Here is a 19,665-nt window from a genome sequence, read left to right on the forward strand (position 1 = left end):
TGATATCCATGGTTACATCCAGTCTGGTCACAGCTCACTGGAGCAAGTCCTGATTTGGAGGGTTTAGGGCAGGGAAATGAGGGGAGCGTGACAAGAGGACGCAGTGCTCGAAGGAGCAGGAGAGACGGTGGGTGTCCCATCCAGCACCATCCACACTCGGTGAGGATAACCACCATACACTGCTGGGGCTGCCTTTGGCATGGGAGCCCCAAGCATCCTGCCCAAAGCCAGGCCTTGCCCAATGGCATGTGACTTGCGCCTCTCACATGTGTCACCAGGTGAATGAGCCTCTGTCCCCTTTGGGCAAGATCCATGCTCCCCTGAGAGGAGGTTTTGCTCTCGGGCAAGAGTCCCTGGGCATGGATGTTCCTTTGGGTGCAGCATCCCCAAAGCCCGTTATCAGCAGATGCTTTTTTGGGGCTCCCCTTGCTCTGTTGGCCAAACTCTCCAGCATGGATTAGGAGGGGATGGAGTGAGGCACAGCTTTGGGCACACCGGTGCCATCCAGGTCCCTGCTGCCGCCCTCACCAGCATGAGCAGGAGGAGATACTGGCTCAGCTTTAAAACATTGGGTTTTTGTCAGTGTCAGTTGGCACTGACAGGTGTGTTGGGAACATGTGACAAGCACCGACCCCAAATCCATTGGGCTTGGTGCTGCCATCCTCACAAACCTTCAGGGCACTGCCTCAGCAGCAGGGCCCTGGATGGCAAGATGGGGGAGCATGGATCTGGGGCCACTTGGCTGGCAGTGTTGCCTTGGGGGTGAAGCTGTGGGGCAGCAGCTCCAGCCGGGAAGCAGGAATGATGCTGTCAGGGGGAGAGGGGTGAGAACCAGAGCCAGGATTTCCCTCAGCTGTGTTTAGCAGCTGAGGCAGGGGTTAACCAGCCCAGGTGTCCAGGAGGATCAACACAGATTAACAGCACTTTCACGGTCCCCTGCTACAGGAACCCTCACTAAAATTAACCCAAGGCTTGAGAGTCTTTTGTAGCAGGCAGGCGGAGCTGCTGGAGCCACACGTGGTCACCCTGGGCCATCCCAGGGGCCCTTCCCGGGCCGTTCTGCAGTCTCCGCCTCAGTTTTCCCCTTGGAGCTTTTGATCCGTGACTTGCCGTGTGAATTTTGTCAAGCCCTTTTAGCTAAACTGATGACAGAGATGGAATATAGGTATAAAAATAGTTTCTTAGTAGCTGATCTATGTGCAGGTGGGGGTCCTGGGAAGTCTGGGAGTCCTGGGAGGGCTGGGGATCCTGGGAAGTTTGGGGATTCTGTGGTGCTGGGGGTCCTGATAGGGCTGGGGATCCAGGGAAGACTGGGGTCTTGGGAAAGCTGAGGATCCTGGAAAGGCTGAGAGGGCTGGGGGGGGTCCATGGAAGGTTGGGGGTCCCGGGAGGGCTGGGACTCTCTGGACTACAGTCCCCAGGCTGGGGAGCTCACGGCCGGAGCACCTGCACAGGGAGGTCTGGCGTCTCCCAGCCTGCAGGAGGAGGGAAACTGAGGCAGGAGATGCAATCCCCACCCCACGGATCCCGTTGCTTCCCCTCCCGGGGATCCGAGCAAGGTGGCTCGGCAGCCGCGGGTGCCCCGGCCGTGCCCCGGCCCAGAACGGCGCCTTTGTGCCACGGGCGCCGCACCAGCGCCGCTGCTGACTCAGGGATTTTTCCCGGGCACCGCCGTGGCAGCCCCGTGACCCATCGGAGGGGGGACCCTGCGAGGGGAGGGGGTGGCAGCGAAGCAGTGAGGCGACAGCTCTGCGGAAAGCCGGCAACGGCGACAGCCGGCGTTACCCCGTGGTGGGGCCGAGGGACAGAGGGGACGCTCCAGCTGAGCACGAGCCGGTGAGTGCCTTCACTTTGTTCACTTGCTTTGAATCAGCAAAAGCTCCTGATGAAACCACAGGTGAGAGTGGCTTGTGGCTGCTCCAGCTGAGGCTGGAGTGGATGGCCATCTGCTTCTGTGGTGAAAACGTCCAGGGAAATGTAGGGATATGTAAGCTGGGGACAGCTGGCCGTGGTGTCACTCCTGTCCCTGAGGAAAGGCATTTGGGGACAGCTCTCACCCACTGCCACAGGGACAGCCCGGCTGGGGACCTCCCTGTCCGTGCTGTGCACCTCCGGTTCCCCCCGCAGAGGAGGGGGAACAAGGGGCCAGCTGGGTCCATTGCACGGGAGGCACCAGAGGCACAGGAACCCTCCCTGACGCTCTCACGATGAGCCTGGGCTGCTCCGGGGGTCTCGTCTGTGGGCTCTGCCCTCCCAGTGCCTGCTGGAAGAGAGCATGGAGCTGCAGATCTCACCCTGCTCTTTGCTCGCTGGCCTTGATTTTCCAGACAAACATTTTTAAATATCAAATTCATTTTATTTCATTTTATTTCGGGGTCCCCAGGTCAGCCTCCTTGCTGGTACCCTATGCCCTGACCCACCTCTGAGCTGTGGTGACTTGCCAGCCTACATTCAGCCCCTCTCCACCCCAGCCCTGCCCCTCCACCCCTGCTCCCGGTGGGTTACCCAGACCCAAGTTAAACCCCAAACCCTTCCAAGGACAACCCAGTGCCCCTGGCCATGCCCAGCACCCAGTCCCCCATCTTCATCAACCCACCACATCCTTCTGCTGCAGCTGCCATGGGCTCCCGGCACTTCCCTGCCCGGACCGTGCTCTTCGAGAAGGAATCCAACGGTGTCACGTACCGTGTGCCCGCCCTGCTCTACCTGCCCTGTGTGGCCAAGCTGCTGGCGTTTGCCGAGGAGCGGCTCAGTGCCGACGATGCCCACGCCAACCTGCTGGTGCTGCGCCGCGGCTCCATCTACGGCAGCTACGTGGAGGTGGGACTGGGGTGCACCCAGCGCGGGGACAGACCGGGGGCTCTCCTCATCACTTGTGTGTGGCATAGCCAGGCTCCTGCAGGCAGCCACATGGGGAGGGGATCCTGGCATGGGTGAAGTGAGTCACAGAGTCACGGATTGGTTTGGGTTGGAAGGGACCTTCAAGGCCATCTCATTCCATGCCTTGCCATGGGCAGGGACACCTTCCATCATCCCAGGTTGCTCCAAGCCCCATCTAATCTGGCTTGGAACACTCCCAGGGACGGGGCAGCCACAGCTGCTGTGGGCAAAAAAGTGGGATGGTCCTTAACCCTTTCATCCCTCTCTGTCCTCTCCTCCTTTTCCTCCTCCCTGTGCAGTGGGAAGACATGCGTGTGCTGGAGACGGCAACGCTGCAGCACCATCGGTCAATGAACCCCTGCCCAGTCTACGATGAGTTCACAGGCACCCTCTTCCTCTTCTTCATCACGGTGCTGGGCAGGACGCCCGAAGCCTACCAGATTGTCACTGGCCAGAATGTCACCCGCCTCTGCTGTGTGACCAGTGCTGACCAGGGCCTGAGCTGGAGCACAGCCACAGACCTGACGCAGCAGGTCATTGGTGCGACCATCAAAGGTACCCATCCACGGGGGGTGAGGAGAGGGGAGAGCAGCCAGCAAGGGGGTGGCCCTGTGTTTTGGCCTCCTGGAGCCACCAGTGGCATCTCTGGGGGTGACCTTGATGTAGGAATCCCACAAGCACCCAAAAGAGTGGAAGAGGACCTCAAGCAGAGGGCAGAAGGGATGGAGGGAGTATCCATATCAGTTATTGGAGGTGGGGAGAAGATGGAGAGGCCCCATAGCCAGGGGTAGGAGCATGTGTGAGGACAACCAGGCAGCACTGGGCTCTGCTGCCCTCCCACCCCACCACTTAGCTTGGCTTGACTGAGAGGAAGCCGTGGGGACCCTTCCACATTGGGCATGGCAGGGCACCATGGTGGTCACTCTCTACCCCATCCCACCTTCACCCCATCCCATCTCCGCTCCCCAGACTGGGCGACGTTCGCACTGGGCCCTGGGCACGGGATCCAGCTGCGCTCTGGCCGGCTGCTGGTGCCTGCCTACAGTTACCACATCGACTGCAAGGAGTGCTTTGGTCAGCTCTGCAAGACCACCCCGCACTCCTTCGCCTTCTACAGCGACGACCACGGCCGCGGCTGGCGCTTCGGGGAGTTCATCCCCAACCTGCAGACGGGCGAGTGCCAGCTGGTCTCAGTGGACGAGGAGGATGGATCCAATGTCCTCTACTGCAACGCCCGCAGCCCCTTGGGCTTCAGGGTCCAGGCACTCAGCACGGATGACGGCGCTGTCTTCCACAGGGGGCAGCTTGTCCAGCGGCTGGTCGAGCCCCCCCATGGCTGTCATGGCAGTGTCATTGGCTTCCCTGCACCATTCGTGTATGTCCCCTCCACTTCCCGGGACACTGGGATGCCCCTCAGGGGCTCACATCGCTGGCCACTCCCTGGGGCACTCCGGGGATTTAGGCACCTGCCCACCCGATGGGCAGGAGGTGCTGAGCTGCCCACTGGCAACCACCATGAGCCAGATGGGCCCGATGAGGATTGTCCTACCCCTGGGCATCACGATGATGCCCACAATGTCACCATGGTCCAGGGGGACTCTGCAGCAACCCCCCCCAGCCCCACTCCCTTCTTCCAAGCACCAACCTGGATCCTCTACTCCCACCCCACCAGCTCCATGTCGCGGGTCAACATGGGGGTTCACCTGAGCACATTCCCTAGGGATGCGGAGAGCTGGACAGAGCCCTGGGTCATCTACGAGGGCCCGAGCGCTTACTCGGACCTGGCTTACATGGAGCTGCCCTACAGGGACGCGCCGGTGGCCGGCGGCGCTGCCATCGCCTTCGCCTGCCTTTATGAGAACGGGATGAGGTCACCCTATGAGCAGATCTCCTTCAGCATGTTCACGCTGCTCGACGTGCTCCAGAACATTCCCCTGATGGCCGCTGCTCCGCGGCGGGGCCACAGCCCCGCGTGCCACAGGGGGAAGAGGAGGCGAAGGAGCTGCCTCATCTCCTAGAGACCCCCAGCTCAGCTCCCATCCCCCTGGTGCTGGATCATGGAGCATCAACCCACAGCCTGGGTCCTGCCACCATCCAACACGGCCACATCACACAGAGGTGTGTTACTGTCCCCAAACTGGGTTTTAGCTCATTTTTATTGCTATTTTTTTAATTCTGTATTGGTTGGGTGGGGAGGCTTTTGCCCCCAGCACTGCCCCAGACTCCTCTCCAAGAGAGAGACGCCTCTGGAAACAGATACTGGGGGGCAACAGCAGCAGTGCAGGGGGGAGGCAGCCAGGGGTACCCTGTGCCATCCCTGTGTGCCAGGTGCTGGCTCAGGGGGACATGATGCTCCAGCTGTGCCATGCCTGGTACCAACACCCTGCTCTGAGGACTTTCCTCCCCTTGTCATAAATAGGCTATATAAATATGTTATATGATGTTAAATTCCTTCTTTTTCATGAAAATACTTTTTCTCAATGGTCTCTCTGAAGTCAGTGTGAGGGTTTGGGCTGGTGTCGAGTTCTGTTCCTTCATTGTAGCTGGGATGGGGCTGGGTTTTATATTTGGGCTGATGATAAAGAAATGTTTGTGTTGCATTACTCGTCTGTCTGGGCTTTTAGTTCTCTCTCTTTGTTATTTTCCTTTTCATTCCTATTTATGATTATTATTTCAATTATTAAACTGTTCTTATGTCAACCCAGGAGATGTCTCACTTTTACCCCTCCAATTCTCTTCCCCTCCCACGGGCGGGGGGTGAGTGGCTGGGTGGTGCTCAGGTGCCAGCTGGGGTTCAGCCACCCCAATGGCCCAGTAACTGTTTAATCTGGTCTGGGATTTGGTTTTTTAATGTGCCATGGCCATCACTGCTCTCCTCTGACCACTGTCAGTCTGGGGGCAAATCCTCTCCCAGCATGGGCGGGCATACACTGGGTCCTGTAAAGCTTATGGGGACGGGGTTGAGCACAGGAGGGGGTCCTGCTCCTGGGAGTGAGCAGCAGCTGCTCCTGACACTTGTGTGTGGGTGAACTTTGGGGGGCTACACCTCAATTCCAGCTCTGCCTCCGCCAGCATGACTCCATCCAACTGCCCCAGCTCAGCTCCTTTGGTCTCCCTCACCTCTCCTGCCCTGTACAGGTGACAAACACCAGCTCAACTGCCCTAAGTGTGAATCGATTAACAACAGTGTCCAGCTCTTCAGTCTGTGACAGGACCATGCCTCATTTTGCACCAGGGTGAGTGGAAGCTGACAAGTGACAGACAACACAGAGAATATAAATTTTCAGTTCCCTTGAATTTGCAAAACAGAACTTAAAAGACTAACTAGCAAATTAGATAAGAGGGTGTAAAAGCAGACACACAGGATGCTAAAGGTAGCTGGAACCAGTGGAGAAACAGGTAATGAGGAACATAGTGACTTCTGTGTAAAGTTACGTAACAACAAACAACAGCTCGTGCCCTGAGAGAAGTTCAAGGCAAGGTCACAATATTGGGGCACTCAGTGAGTACAACCACCCGAGACCCCTTTAGACAACCCTCTAGGACCACAAAAGGACTTCCAGGAAGGGGTGGGGGCATGTAAATTAATTCGATGTTAATGTATTCTCTAGGATGTCTCTTGTAGTGAGTATGTCTGATCGTGATGGAATGAACACCCTGTTGTGCAGTTTCACGACAAACATTCAATTAGAGGGGATATCCTGCGTGTGTCCAGCTCTGTGATAAACAACGCCTGCTTTCCAATGCTTCAAATTGTGTGACAAAATTGGTTCTCTGCCTCATTTCAGTATCACAACGAGTGGCTGAGGCAGCTGCTGGGCTCATGTCAGGATGCTGGAAGCCAGGTCCTCACCTCCATCCCTTACCAGGCCAGTTTCCAACCCCAAAGAGCCGCCAGCCCCAAGCGAAGGGATATGGCCCCGGGCCGGGGCATCTGCACAGGAGCAGCCCTTGGCACATCGGCCCCACGCGCTGCTTCAACACCTGGGGTGTCCGTCCCCACCGGGTTCTGTCCATCTCTCACAGGGCTCTGCACCGGGCTGGTGGGACAGCGCCTGCCGTGCCCCCTCCACGGCGTGTGCCAGCAGCCAAGTGACACCCGGGGTGACCCCTCCTCCGAGCTCCTGGCACCGCCACCAGGCCTTACTTCCCCTCGCAGAAGCCACAGAGGCAGCCGAGGCAGCCGTTGAGGATCTGAAGCAAGGCCAGCACCATCTCAGCCACACTGGTGAGCAGCAGGAGGGAGAACAGGACGACGTGCCAGCTCACGATGCCCTCAGGCTCCATGCAGATATTCCAGGTTCTCCGACTGTACAGGTAGTTCTCAGCCCTGTGTGACAGGAAGGGGAGAAGGTACAGGATGCTGCCTGCAGCAGGTCCAGAATCCCATTGCTTTCTACCATGCAGAATCCCCCAAACACCCCATCCTTCATCCCGAGGATGAGCAGGGTTAAGGGGGGGGTGATGGAAATGGAAAGCACCATGCAGAAATCCATGGCAGGTGAGGACTCCTTGAGCTACCCGGGTCTTGCATCAATCACCAACCAGCAAGCGCCCACCCACCTCACCATGCTAATTAATCCACTTAATTAGCAATAAATTGATGAGGCAGCACAGGTGATTCAGCCCCTCACCTGGCATCAGGCCCCTGGTCGATGGCATCCAGGAAGGGGTAACCCCAGAGGGCTCCGTGCCTGAGGCCGAGCTCGGTGGTGTTGTAGAAGCAGAGGGGGCCATTGGTCAGTCCCACCCCAGAGAGGACGAAGCAGGCGGCAGCGCCCAGGAGCGCCAGCTTGGAGAGCACCACGGAGATGAACGCCTGCAGGGAGCACCCACGGGGGCACAGAAAGTCAGAGGGGCTCCAAAAGGCAGCTGCAGGTTGTCAGCAGAGTTTGGGAGGGGGGAAAACTCCACCCCCCAGCTGAGGCTGAGGATGGAGCCATCAGTGGGCAGTGACCTGCAGAGCCCATCCCAGCACTCACATGGAGCCCTATCCTCTGGGGAGGTGGAACCCTGCCATGGCCCATCACAGGGCCATTGGAGAGCAGCACCCTGCCAGGATCTGCTGTGGGAGAGGGGCCTCCACCACACCCCACCGTGGGACCAAGAGAAAGGGGCCTGTGACCCAACACAGGAGAGGGGGGGACCTGTCACAATCCACCACGGGGCCGTGGGAGAGGAGGATCCCTGCCACATCCCACTGCGGGGCCATGGCAGAAGTGGGACACGGCCACACCCCTGCTTTGGTTGGGGGTCCCGGCGCTGCCTTACGTTGGTGCGGGTGCCGCAGCCAGAGCACTGCCAGCCCAGCGCCGTGATGTGGGTCCCTGCCAGCAGCACCTGCAGGGACAAAAACACAGCTGGGGGACAAAGGGGAGCCACCTGCCCTGCTCCATCCCTCTGTCCCTGCTGCAGACCCGGGAGGAAGGACGGGTACATCCCGCAGTACTCACGGCGATGCCACCGCCCCAGACGCCCGGCACGGCCTTGGCGTGGCTGCTGATGTGCCCCTCCAGCAGGTACTTGGATGCTCCAGCAGGGAAGAGCAGCAGGATGCTGGCTGCCATGGAGAGCGTGCCCAGCACCAGCAGGCAGGGGCCCACGATCCGGCTGCACTTCCCCACACACATGGCTGTCCTGCACAGGAACGGGGAGGAAGAGGAGGAGAGGAAAGGGCTGCGTTTGGCCCCGCAGCGCCCCAAGGCTTTCTCACCCCACGCCCACCTCACAGCTGTGGGTGGATGGGAGTTGCTGGGTTGTGCTTTTGGCTCTCAGCCCACCCCACTGGCACTGCCGCTACCTGAGGGCAATTTCCAATGGAAACTCTAATTGCCTAATGGGCAGTGGAGTTCCCACATCAAACCCCAAGATCTGTGCAGCCTCAGGGGTGGCTCTTCTAAGATGTGTCCCAGCTCATGGCAGGGGGAGATGGTCTTTAAGGTCCCTTCCAACACAAACGAGTCTGAGGTTCTATGAAAATGTTACTGCTGGGAGACAACCACCCACCATGGCTCAGTTTGGCTTTTCAGTTTTAACGAGCAGGAGGGAGCCAGGAATGAGGCAAAATCCTTGTACAAGGGCTCGTGAAAGCACCTGAGTCTCCAATCAAATCCAACAGCAATTCCATCCCTGTCACACACTAGTCCTACCATAGGTCTGAGTATGTTGAAATGAAATAAATTTAATTGAGAAAACATTATTACCTACCCTCCAGCATCTTATTAAGTTATGAGTTTATCTAGAAAGCACCTGCCCATCTCCAGGTGATACCTTGTCCAAAATTGCTTCTCTTCTCTACCTACAAGATCCTCATCTTGTACAGGATGCCCACTGGTCACTCTGGAACTGCTGGAAACCACATGGTTTGCAGTTGCCCTGCCTCCCAGGTGTTTTCTACCCTGAGTTCTTTTTGCTCGAAGTTGGGCTAACACATTTTCCCCTTTCCTGGTAGATCTCAGCCCATTTTGCACAAGCTCCCCGAGGTCGAGCTGTTTCCTGCTCTGGCTGATTTTTTTTCATGCTCACTCTGGCTTTGCAAAGCAGAAGCAGCTGTGGCACCACGTGCTTGTTTCCGTGGGAAGAGCTGCCTCAGCCCCCTCATGCAGGGCCTCAGCGCCGGGGAGGAGCAGCCGGGGCAGCGCTTCCAGCCCTGGCACGGCCCGAGGGGCTGGGGGACACGGGTCCAGTGGGGTCTGCTTGGGACCAGCCACGCCAGTCCCAGCAGGACACTGGGGAGGGCTGAGCATGAAGAACAGGGCTGTGAGACCTGTGTGGGGAGGACACAAGCCAAGACACCTGAGGTGGAACATCAGCTCCACCCATCCTGGAATTTCTCTTGATTTCCATCCTCCCTGCCTTGGTTAGAGGGAATTTAGGGGCTCTTGCCCCCGGGGAGGTCCTGCCTGCAGCCCAGGGATTGTGTGGGGTTTTTTCCCCCCACGGCCGTGAGTACCCAGTGCTGAGTTCCACCTCCCCACCACCTTCTGGAACAGCTCCTGCTCCTCTGAGCTCACAGCCTGGGCTCTCCCCAGCCAGAGCCTTTCTGCACATCTCCCCTCAACCTCTCCAAGGACTCTCCTTCCCCTCCACTGCTGCCCTCTCCCTGGGGATGGCAAGAGGATTCTTTCCCCCAGGAAGCTCCCAGGGCATGCTGTCCCCTCAAAACATTCCCCTGAGCCAGCAACTCCTCGGCCAGTCCAGACAAACCCTTGTGCAGGGGAGGCAAAGCCAAAGTGCAGCTGGTCCTGTCTCCATCAGGACCCTTGAAGGCAGGACTCCCTTCTGTCAGCACATCTCCATGACCAGAAGCACAGAGAAAGCCCAGGGAATTCATCCTCCCCACTTCCCAGCTTACTTGGAGTGATGACAGGCAGAGCCAGCAGCATCCACCCCTCAGACAAGCCCAGTCCTGGAGGCACCACCCATGGGTCACTATTTATGACACCCCAGCGTGTGCTCCCCTCCCCTCCTCCCCCTCAAGGGCCGCCCACCCGATCATGATCCTCCAGCTGCCCCATCCCAAGGAAGGATGACTGCCTGGATGAGCCACCCCCTGCCAATGCTGCGCTTCTGCCTTGTTCTTCCCCATTCCACAATTTACACTGGCAGAGTGCGCCAAAAAAGGCACAACCTCAGATTTTAGGGCTTCTACCACATCTGCACTAAATGCCTTAACCAGTGCCCGAGTAGTGAGCACCGTTGCTCCTGGAACAAACTGGGGTCAATACGTTGGGATAATACTTCCCTCTCTCACTAATGCTTCAATTAAAGCTCCAGAATAAACATTCCCAGCTGTCAACTGGTTCCTACCTCCTGCCCTTTGCTTCCTCACAGGTGTCTCAGCTTTTCCTCAGGTGTTGAGTGCATCCCCACCAGGTGAGTATCTCATGCCTTGGTAATAAGACTGAGAGAGAAAGGTTATTTCTGGATATCTTAATTATGATCAGTCATCAGCATTTCCTATCTGCCAACGAGGAAACTCCTGTTCCCACAGAGAAGGTCAGGAACAGGCTCAGGAGAACATGAACGACCTCTGTGTCCGAGAACAGGAGTCAGGGAAGCTGTAGCACCAAAAAGTGGCAAAAATTGGGCAGTTTTGTTGGCAGAGGAGTTGCAGGTGGCACAAGCAAGAGAAGAACAGCTCGTGGGCTGTGCAGGCAGAAGGAAGAACCTTCTCAAGGAAGAGTTTGAGAAGGTTCCTATTCCTCCTGCGTTCATCATGAGGACCTGAGGCTTGGGATGGGGCTCCCCATGTGCCATGGCCATGAAGCCGCCGTGGTGCCCCGAGACAGCCGCGCTTTGACAGGGAAGTACAGGCAGCATTTGGGGTGCTGCCTTTGGTGCCCTCCCCAGCCTGCTCTCCCCAGTGTGACCCACACAAGCAGCATTTCCTGACATTGGCTTTTCCTGCTTTCAAATCAATGGGTATGGGACTGTCAAGGGGATAAATCCTGCTCTGGGAAGAAACAGAAGATGGAGTCGGAGCCCTCCAAGAGGCACATGGGAAAAGATGAATGGGTGAGGCCGAGTTACAGCAGGCAATTCCATTCCTCTGGCAAAAATAAACTGAGGAGCAGATTATCTGACAGTTCCTCTGAAAGGAAAATCAGAGTTGGCACCAGGAGAGGAACTCCTGTTTTAGACACAGAATCGCAGACTAGTCTGAGGGGGAAGGGACCCAGAAGGATCATCGAGCCCAGCTCTGGAGTGGTCCATGCAGGGACTGAACCTGTGGCCTGAGCATCATCAACACCATCCTCAAGCACCTGAGTTAATCCTTAAATAAGACAAATTATTCTCTAAAATGAGGACAAAGACAATGCATGCAGGATAAGCATAGTACAAGTTCTCCTTCCTCTCTTTTTTTTGCTTAGAAAGAGGGAAACCTGTTCTCCACTCTGCTGGAAGAAAATGTTTTGCAACCTCATCCTGTGCCTTTCCTACGTCACAGCAAGCTGAGGTTCCCACCATACACATGATTTGCTCCATCATCTCGCACAGAAAACCCCACGCCAGGAAGTGTGAAGCATCAGGGTGACAGTCTCTTTCCAGGATTTCTGATCTTCTCCTTATAAGACTAATCCTGACAGAAGGCTAACTTTAGCCCCGCACATGAGGAGCCGTGTGCCTGCCTTTCTCACACCAGAGCTCAACTGTGAAAGTATCAGCACAGCAATTATGGGCAAGGAACTTGCTGCCAAGTCACCCAGCCCTGCTGCAGCCCATGTAATGCAATTCCAGCCTGGCAAGGTCCTCCTGCTGATTCCTCACAGCTGAAGAAATGCCTTCACTTCCTGCTCCCCTGCCCTTCTCTTCCCCAGATTCCTTTGGGGCTGGGGAAATTGCACAGCAGGCTGGGTTTCAAGAGTGGTTTGGCTTCAAGGAGAACCAGAGTTGAGTTTGAATTGGTGAGAAGGAACCATTTGTGCCAAACAAGTCTCCACCTTGGGCCTGGCTGGAAGATGTTCAGCGTGACTCTGGTCTCTTCCACTCCTCTCCGTAGCATCTGCAAATCTACTTCTGTCACTGCTCAGCCAAGACTTCTCCAAAATCCCCTTAGACAAGCCCTGCAGGGTGTTTGTGGCTAGAACTGACTGAGGAAGCACCAACGGGATGCTGGACAATATTCACTTGAGGGCTTACAAACATTACCCGAATTTACAGTTCAGATAAAGCAACCCCGTGAAAAGTTGGAAGTTTACAGAAAGCAAAAGTAAGTAAATGAAACCCAAGAGGTATTCTGAGTTGGAGGTATCCCTGTAGTTCCTTGACCTGCAGACTGATGGAAAGATTCCTGACTCAGTTGGAACTGGGAATATTTTCCTAGGCTGCGTGAAGAGTTCAGGGCTTTCCAGCTTCAAGGCAGGGGCTGAGTTCTACTGTTTCAGTGGAGACCCTACCTCAGGAACATGAGGATGACCCAAAACTGGTTTCTTAATTTCTGTTTCTCTGCTGCACCTGCCTTGTCCCGAAGGGGCTCTGCTCATCGCCATTTCCTGCGAGGCCACGGCAGGAACATCCCAAGGAGCCCAAAGACAAGTGCAGAAGTCAGAGGCTCTGCCTCAACACCACCTGCACCAGGAGGATGCTGACAGTTCAGAATAGAGAGCCCCATTTTCTCTGCTCTTTCATTGGGAAGGATGGCAAATCCTAGCCCTGCCTCTAGTTATTAGTTTTCATATGGGCATTTTTCCTGTCAAGTCCTCTAAGTTTGTCTCACTTCGAGATTTTGTATCGTCTAGAACAGCCTGAAGCTTTCTTGGGCAGTGCTGTCATCAACAGCTCCTTATCCTTCTACCCCAGTATCCTTAAGGAGAAACTCAGGAACTTCCCAGATAACACAGGGACAGACTTTCATTAGAACTAAACCAACAAATAGACCCCAACCACAAAAAAACCAAGAGCTGAAGGAAGCTACTGAAAACAGTTTGTTTTATTTCCAGGATCAAATATTACAATAGGACATTTACATATATTTATAAAAAATGCAGCAGTTGTGTATATAGATCAGAGGTTTCCTTGAGTTTGGTCCCTCCCAGCACAGTGAGCTGAAAACTTTCAAATTAATCCTCTCCCTCCTCCCACATGAAGTTGCCATCATTGAAGAAAGTGGCCATTGTGAAAAGCTGTCCCTTAGAAACTGGATGTTCCCCAGTTCCAGGAGACAGCCTCATTTTTAAAAAATCATCTGTCCTAAAGTCTGGTGTCTCTGAGTTGAGTTTCACCCAGCTGTTTTTCGTATAAATCTGATCTATAAAATAGCACCTCATCCCCTGCTCCACACAGCTTCAGTTCGGGCACCATTTCACAAGCAGTTACAAAGTGACTTTTCTCTGCACTGCAGACACCCCCAGCCATCAGAGACAGCGCCCAAATCCCGAATTTCTGCCCTCACTCCCAAGGTGCCCATGGAACACAGTGGATAACCCGAGGCAGGTTGAGGCACTGCTGTCAGGGGCAGCGGTCTCTGACTAAACCCCTGCGTGTGTAAATACATATGGCTCTGTTTGTTGGGAGTGCACAGACACGAGGAGATGGGAATAAAAGTCATCCCAGAAAGGGCATCCATTAACCTCACCAGCTCCAAAGCCAAACAGGCCCGTGGGTCCTCCTGAGAACACAGCCAGCACAGGGCTCAGCATCAGTCTGTTTTGTCTTTGAGACAGGAGCTGCTCTGTTTATAGAAAATCTCTCGTGAAAATAAATAAACAGAAAGGGTGAGGGAGAGCAGAGGCTCGATTTGAGTCTATGGGAACAGCCAGACAAGGCACAGCCAGTCCTTAAGGGACAGCAAGCACTTCACCCACCTAAAGCACATCTCTGCCACCCCTTCTCCTCTTGGAACACCAGAATATCAACTTCACTAAACAGGGATTAAACCAGAAGAAAGCACTGACATTTAATACAAACTAAAAAGGAATAAAAATGAAGTGATAAGGCCCTGAAACGACAGAGCTCTTCCCACTCACACGGACATTCCTACACAGGTCCCTGCATTCATAGTTCATTTTTATGGGGTTTACTGAAAAACCATCACATTTCAAGCATCTCTGCAGCATTTGCTACCTGACCAACAGCCCAAATGCTGCCCTGCCCCCAAAAGAAAAGTGGTTTTAATGTAGCCCTTGTTGCTCCAGACCCAGCACAGGAATTTGAAACTCAGCAAAGAGGCTGAGTTACTGAAACCTGCACCAAACCCAGTTTCTGCAAAGGTACAAACCACAGCACCAGTCCCAGGGCAAGCTGAGTGTACAAATTGGCTCTGAAGGACGTGGACCCTGTGAAACACAAGCTGGACAAAGGAGAGGTGTCACTTCCCCCTGACAGTGAGGAGAAGGTCAGGGATCTCAGGGGAGAGCTGATGGAAAATTCCTGTTTAGATCTACTTAGGAATAATGGTACCTTTGGATGCCTTTTACAGGCAGCTGTATTTTACAAGCTACCTGCACATAGTGGACATCCCTCTAAGACTGGTGGTGTTAACTGAGCTGATTCACCAGGAAAAGCAACGCACTGCAGTCCATGAATGTCAGAAATGGTAAAAATTGCAGACCTTAGCTCAAAGCCTAAAGAAAATAACACAAGTATGGCCAGAAATGTTTGGCCCAGCCTTTACCTGCCCTTTTTAGGTCCATGGGGAATGCTGTGAGGTTGAAGCTGGTCAACCAGCCTGACTTAAGAGCAGGTACCATCAGAAAGATCCAAAATTCTTCTGTGGGCCTCTGAAATGGGAAGTAAATGTGTCAGCAGCACCTGGCAGGGAAAGCCAGTGCTTGTTCCACCTGCTGTTCGAGAATTGTGGCTGTGACTGGGACTGCTGGACATTACATCCCAAAATGAAGCTGTGCTGGATGAAGAGCACAGGCAAAGGGAACATCTCCACCAGCAGCAAGGAGCTCCAGCTTCAAACACAAGAGCCCTGACCAGTTCTGCACTCAGAAGAATCCCTACTGCCTACATGCACTGCTGCTCCTCCAACCCCACCAGTGCTTGCAACACCACATGCAAATCCTGACCAAGTGACACCCACAGGAAGCCACAAACCACAGCCTTTGAAGGATTGGTTTCCTTTGTCCTTCATAGTTCACCATGTATTTCCCAATCCAATCTAACACATTTTTTCCAGCAAAGGCAATTTGAGCTTCAGATTTCACATCTAGAAGTGACTGTTTAAAGGCTCCTTAAACAGTGCCCAACCAGCCATCACCTTCACTGCTATGAGCTGTCCCAGGCAGGACTTGATTCATGTTTTCCATATTCCTCAGGCCAGCAAAACACATTCCTCCAAAGGGATGAAGAGCTGAAGAGGTTCTGTCCTGGTTGGTGTAATTTCTCATCAGCTTTCAGCCCCCACAGCACAGCTGATGTGTGTCACAGCACTGGGCTGGTTTGGGTTGGGAAGGAGAGAGGGAGGAATGAACAAAGAGAAGAGCCACATGCAGGGATACATATTCCTTAAAAATTCTTTTCTCTGTCTCTTGCCCTCAAAGCAAAGCAAAAGAAAAGTGATAGAAAAACCACACTGTGAGAAACAAACAAAAAAAAACCCCTCAACCCAGGATCACAGTTTCCTGGAACAGAACAAACTACAAGAAAATGCAGTTTTCAATGTCAATGTTCAGCTTCCCATTCTTCTTTCCCCTGTTTGAGCAAATCCTGGTCTCATCACAGGGCTCAACCCAGCCCCACATACAGGAGGAGGCCCGGGAGGGGCAGGGGAGGGAAGCTGCCAATAAACCACACCAGGGACTTGTTATTCCAACCAGACAGCTGGAGCTGCTTCAGGAAGCTTTAGGTCTACGTGGAAATGCGAGTTAGGAATCTGGATATCCAGGAACTAAAGGATCCTTCAGTCTACAAGTGCCACTGCTGCTTCACAGGCCAAACACAAGACTCCCCCCCCTTCCCCATGCTGGGAGCAGCCTCCACACCAGGGTGTCTTTACAAACCAAAGATGACATCTGGTGTCACATCAACCACTGATCAGGAAACTGAGATGAGATTCTGCTTTCCTGACACTACATCCTGCAGCAGAAAGGGAAATCAATTTATACAATTGCATGATTACATGCCAAACCTCAATTATGAGCAGGAGACAGCTGTGAGCTGAAGTTTCCATGGGGAATGCAAGACATTTTCTGTGATTTCTTGCATTTAAAGGTTCCAAAGTACAGATGAAATCAAAGGCAAAATATGGAATATGTAAATTTCTGACTACTGAAGTCTTTAACAAGGACAATCATCTGAGAGTGGCAGAAAAAGTCAGCAGTGATGCCAGGTCTCACGTGCCTTTCTCCTCAGTGACTGAAGAGCACATTAAACTGAGTTTTTAGCTGTAAATACACAAATCCACCACACTCTGCTGAGGGCTGTGCTAGTTAACTCCTGTCCCACTGGAACAGCTGCTGAAACACCAACTGACCTGCAGCTCCATGGCTAGAGAACACACTGGAGGAAAACCTGGGCACTGACTTCTGGTGCCAAGCTTCCAGAGCTGAAAAGAAAGCCTGCACCAAGGAGCAGCTTTCCATGCAGCCCTCCAAATTTAGAGATAAGTCACAGTGGATGAACATGGAAATAGAATAAAAATCGTCCCAGGGAATTCAAGCCACCAGGCTGGGAAGTGTTTTATGAAGCATTAACTGATGCTCAATGCAGTCAGTGCTGTAAAATGCCTGCAAAGCCAACCAAAAACCAACTCAAAACCAACCACTGTGCCAAGGAAAAAAAGCCAACTGACTGTCAGGTACTCTGTGGCAGGTGTTTTCAGAGAATCCAAAGCCTTTAGAGTACCCTTGTCATTCGCAAAATCCTGAGAGCAAGTTAAGGAGACACTTTGAGGACGCTGGAAGAGAACATGGAAAACTCACCCACTCCCATGAAGGAGCTGGTTCTGCTCCAGCACTGGACTCACAGCTTTGCCTCTGGGCCAAGCAGTCAATCCCATATGGAGCACAGTTGTCTTTTTGGGGGGTTGGCTGTTTTTTTTACTATGTCCACTGGCAATTTAAAGCAGGAGGAAAACATGCAGGCAATCTAGAAGCCTTTGAATGAGGTGGGGCAGATTATTTTACCACGGCTCAATCCAATTCCTTTCCAAAACCAGAGCCCTGGATAAGAGAAGGCTGGAAGGTTAATGGAGACCTTTTGTGTAGGGAATCCAAACAAAGGAAAGAGTGTCCTGAAGGTTATGCTCTCTCCTTACAGAGAGATGCCTCAGTGCCTTACCACACGTTCTTTTCAAAAATAAATTAAACAAAACAGATTTAAGAATAGCAGCGAGAAGGGTTTGTGTATTATGGCCACTCCAAGCTCCAGCGTGCTGGATACACAGATCACTGTTTTACTTTATTCCAGGAAAGCAGAGGAAAGATGTTCTTCCCAATGCTCTCTGCAGCTGTGGAAGAAAATAAAACTCTGAGCACTCTCATTTGGTCACTAGAGCAGGAGAAGGGAGGGAGAGAGAGGAGGAGGGAGAAGGAAGGGCCAGTCAGCTGCCTGATTCCAGCACTGCAATCCCATGACCCTTAACTGCATATTTAACGACTCTTGTCCCAGGCAAAGAGGAGAGGGAGGAAGGCTGGGAGAACTCAGGCCACAGTGCTAATTCCTTTCCTGCACAAAGACAGTCTCTTGAGGACACAGGCCTGCCTCCTGTAACGTGATCTCATAGTCCAGGTGGGAGAGCTTCCTCCGAGGGAAGTTGGTGAGCAGTTCAAAGCGTTCGTTGGGGTATCCTTTCGACTGGACGTGTTTCACCAGCGCCTGCAGAGGAAGGAAGGTGTCACAGAATGTCACAAGTGTCACAGAATTCAGAATGTAAAAACCACAAAATCCCGTTTTTCCTTTAAAAAGGAAGTTTGCAATCACGGGCAAAGAAGATTTTAAAATCTTTTTAAAGATTTTTAAACTCACAGACCCTCTTTTACTTTAACATCTAATTTGGCCCACACATGGGTATGGTTAATCACAAAAACTAGTTACCAGTCATTCCTTACCTAAACTGATGCTTTACACACAAGGTAAACTACACATAAAACTAAACATACTAGTGCATTAATGCAAGACAGCTGAATTCCACACCACACATTCAAGTCTCAGTGAAACAGAATCTGAAAAAAAAGCCTTAAATACCCCACAATAGAAGCCTCCTCATTTGTTTATCAGATGGTGTCCCTACCCTAAAGCTAAAGGCCACCAAAGAAGCGCTTTTGTGAGGTAGCACTGACCAAAATAAATGCAGTACTTTTACTCTTTTTTTTTTCTTTTCTTCAAAAAGTTGGAGAGTTTGGGGTTGTTTGATTTTAGTTTTTTAAAGATCTTTTCAATTCACTGGCTTCTCTGCCTACAGAAGCAACTGGGGCAGGATACAGAGCATTGGGATGAGGGGTACCAGCCTCACACCCCAAGCCATGTCAGGAAGAGCCCGTGTCTGTGCTGTGACAAGAGAGATTTCTTAAGCTCACCAGGAAACACAGCAGATGAGAACCTAAAGCACAAACAGAGAGGGGCAGAGAGGTGGGGATTAGCAGAAGAAAAGAGGGCACAGAAACAGAGCAAGATGTGGGCAGAAGGAGGAGTTGTAGCTTTTGTAAGAGAGGAAGGAAAGATAATTTGTATGTAATAAAACAAAGTGTGAAAACCATCGGGGGGTCCTATCAATACTGTTCACATTGTTTTGGTGGCAACTTATGCCAGTAACTCACAGCAAATCACAGCAACAAAGATGATCAAAATTCCTTTACAAACCACTGAATTTAAATATTTCAGTCAACTTTCCTGCCCACATCCCTCCCTATCCCTTCACAGGCCAGTCTTTCCTGCACACCTTAAACACCTGGCAAACCAAAGGTATTCAGGATGTGGAGGAAGGGCTGAGCTGCTGAACAGAGTAAAGTCAACTTAATTTGCACACAGTGAGCACCTCCTTCCATAAAAAGACAGTGAGGCAGTGTTGCCTTTGCCTTTTTTTTTTTTGCTTGAGGGGAAGAAAGAGCATCATGGTAATATTGGAAGCATAAGCACCTCTTGGAAATAAGGTGTGTAAAGAAGCCGGTGCTTCATCAATAACAACACAACAATTAAAAATAAAGCATTTTTAAAACCAGTGTTGGGGAGCACCATCAGTTAAAACTCCTGAAAGTGCAACTGTCTCCTTAAGCAATTTCTTTTGCTAGTTCTGGCCAGCTTTAAAATGGAAGCTACTGAGTTAAAAAAATCACTATGGAAATGATGCCCACAAAGAAACACCTGAGACTCAATCTGAATCAGACTGAAAGGCTCCAG

The 19,665-nt window shown here is 52.8% G+C and overlaps 3 protein-coding genes across 7 annotated transcripts in view; 1 reads left to right on the top strand and 2 right to left on the bottom strand.

Annotated features, from left to right (window-relative positions):
* Positions 1-74: 74 nt before the first annotated feature.
* On the top strand, positions 75-5,580 carry NEU4 (neuraminidase 4). Of its 4 annotated transcripts, XM_032119332.1 has the most exons (5): positions 75-1,165; positions 1,681-1,836; positions 2,615-2,820; positions 3,180-3,435; positions 3,850-5,580. In XM_032119332.1, the coding sequence occupies exons 3-5, from the start codon at positions 2,620-2,622 to the stop codon at positions 4,896-4,898; spliced, it is 1,506 nt and encodes a 501-aa protein (XP_031975223.1). In that variant the 5' UTR covers positions 75-1,165; positions 1,681-1,836; positions 2,615-2,619; the 3' UTR covers positions 4,899-5,580. The 4 variants fall into 4 exon arrangements, with proteins under 4 accessions (XP_031975223.1, XP_031975225.1, XP_031975222.1 ...); XM_032119334.1 differs by lacking the exon at positions 1,681-1,836; XM_032119331.1 differs by lacking the exon at positions 75-1,165 and having other exon boundaries at positions 1,189-1,836.
* Positions 5,581-6,156: 576 nt separating this feature from the next.
* TM4SF19 (transmembrane 4 L six family member 19) lies at positions 6,157-10,292 on the bottom strand. The gene is made up of 5 exons (XM_032119343.1): positions 10,235-10,292; positions 8,334-8,517; positions 8,152-8,220; positions 7,515-7,699; positions 6,157-7,210 (listed from the first exon to the last, which is right to left on the bottom strand). The coding sequence occupies exons 2-5, from the start codon at positions 8,508-8,510 to the stop codon at positions 7,024-7,026; spliced, it is 618 nt and encodes a 205-aa protein (XP_031975234.1). The 5' UTR covers positions 8,511-8,517; positions 10,235-10,292; the 3' UTR covers positions 6,157-7,023.
* Positions 10,293-13,293: 3,001 nt separating this feature from the next.
* Positions 13,294-19,665, bottom strand: part of UBXN7 (UBX domain protein 7) — a 28,401-nt gene continuing 22,029 nt past the window's right edge. For both annotated transcript variants that reach the window (XM_032119559.1, XM_032119560.1), the window contains exon 11: positions 13,294-18,144. In XM_032119559.1, the coding sequence (XP_031975450.1) occupies positions 17,983-18,144 (162 nt within the window). In that variant the 3' untranslated portion in view covers positions 13,294-17,982. The remainder of the gene's footprint in view (positions 18,145-19,665) is intronic.

Source organism: Corvus moneduloides, chromosome 10 (genome assembly GCF_009650955.1).
Source record: "Corvus moneduloides isolate bCorMon1 chromosome 10, bCorMon1.pri, whole genome shotgun sequence".
NCBI classification, from domain to species: domain Eukaryota; kingdom Metazoa; phylum Chordata; class Aves; order Passeriformes; family Corvidae; genus Corvus; species Corvus moneduloides.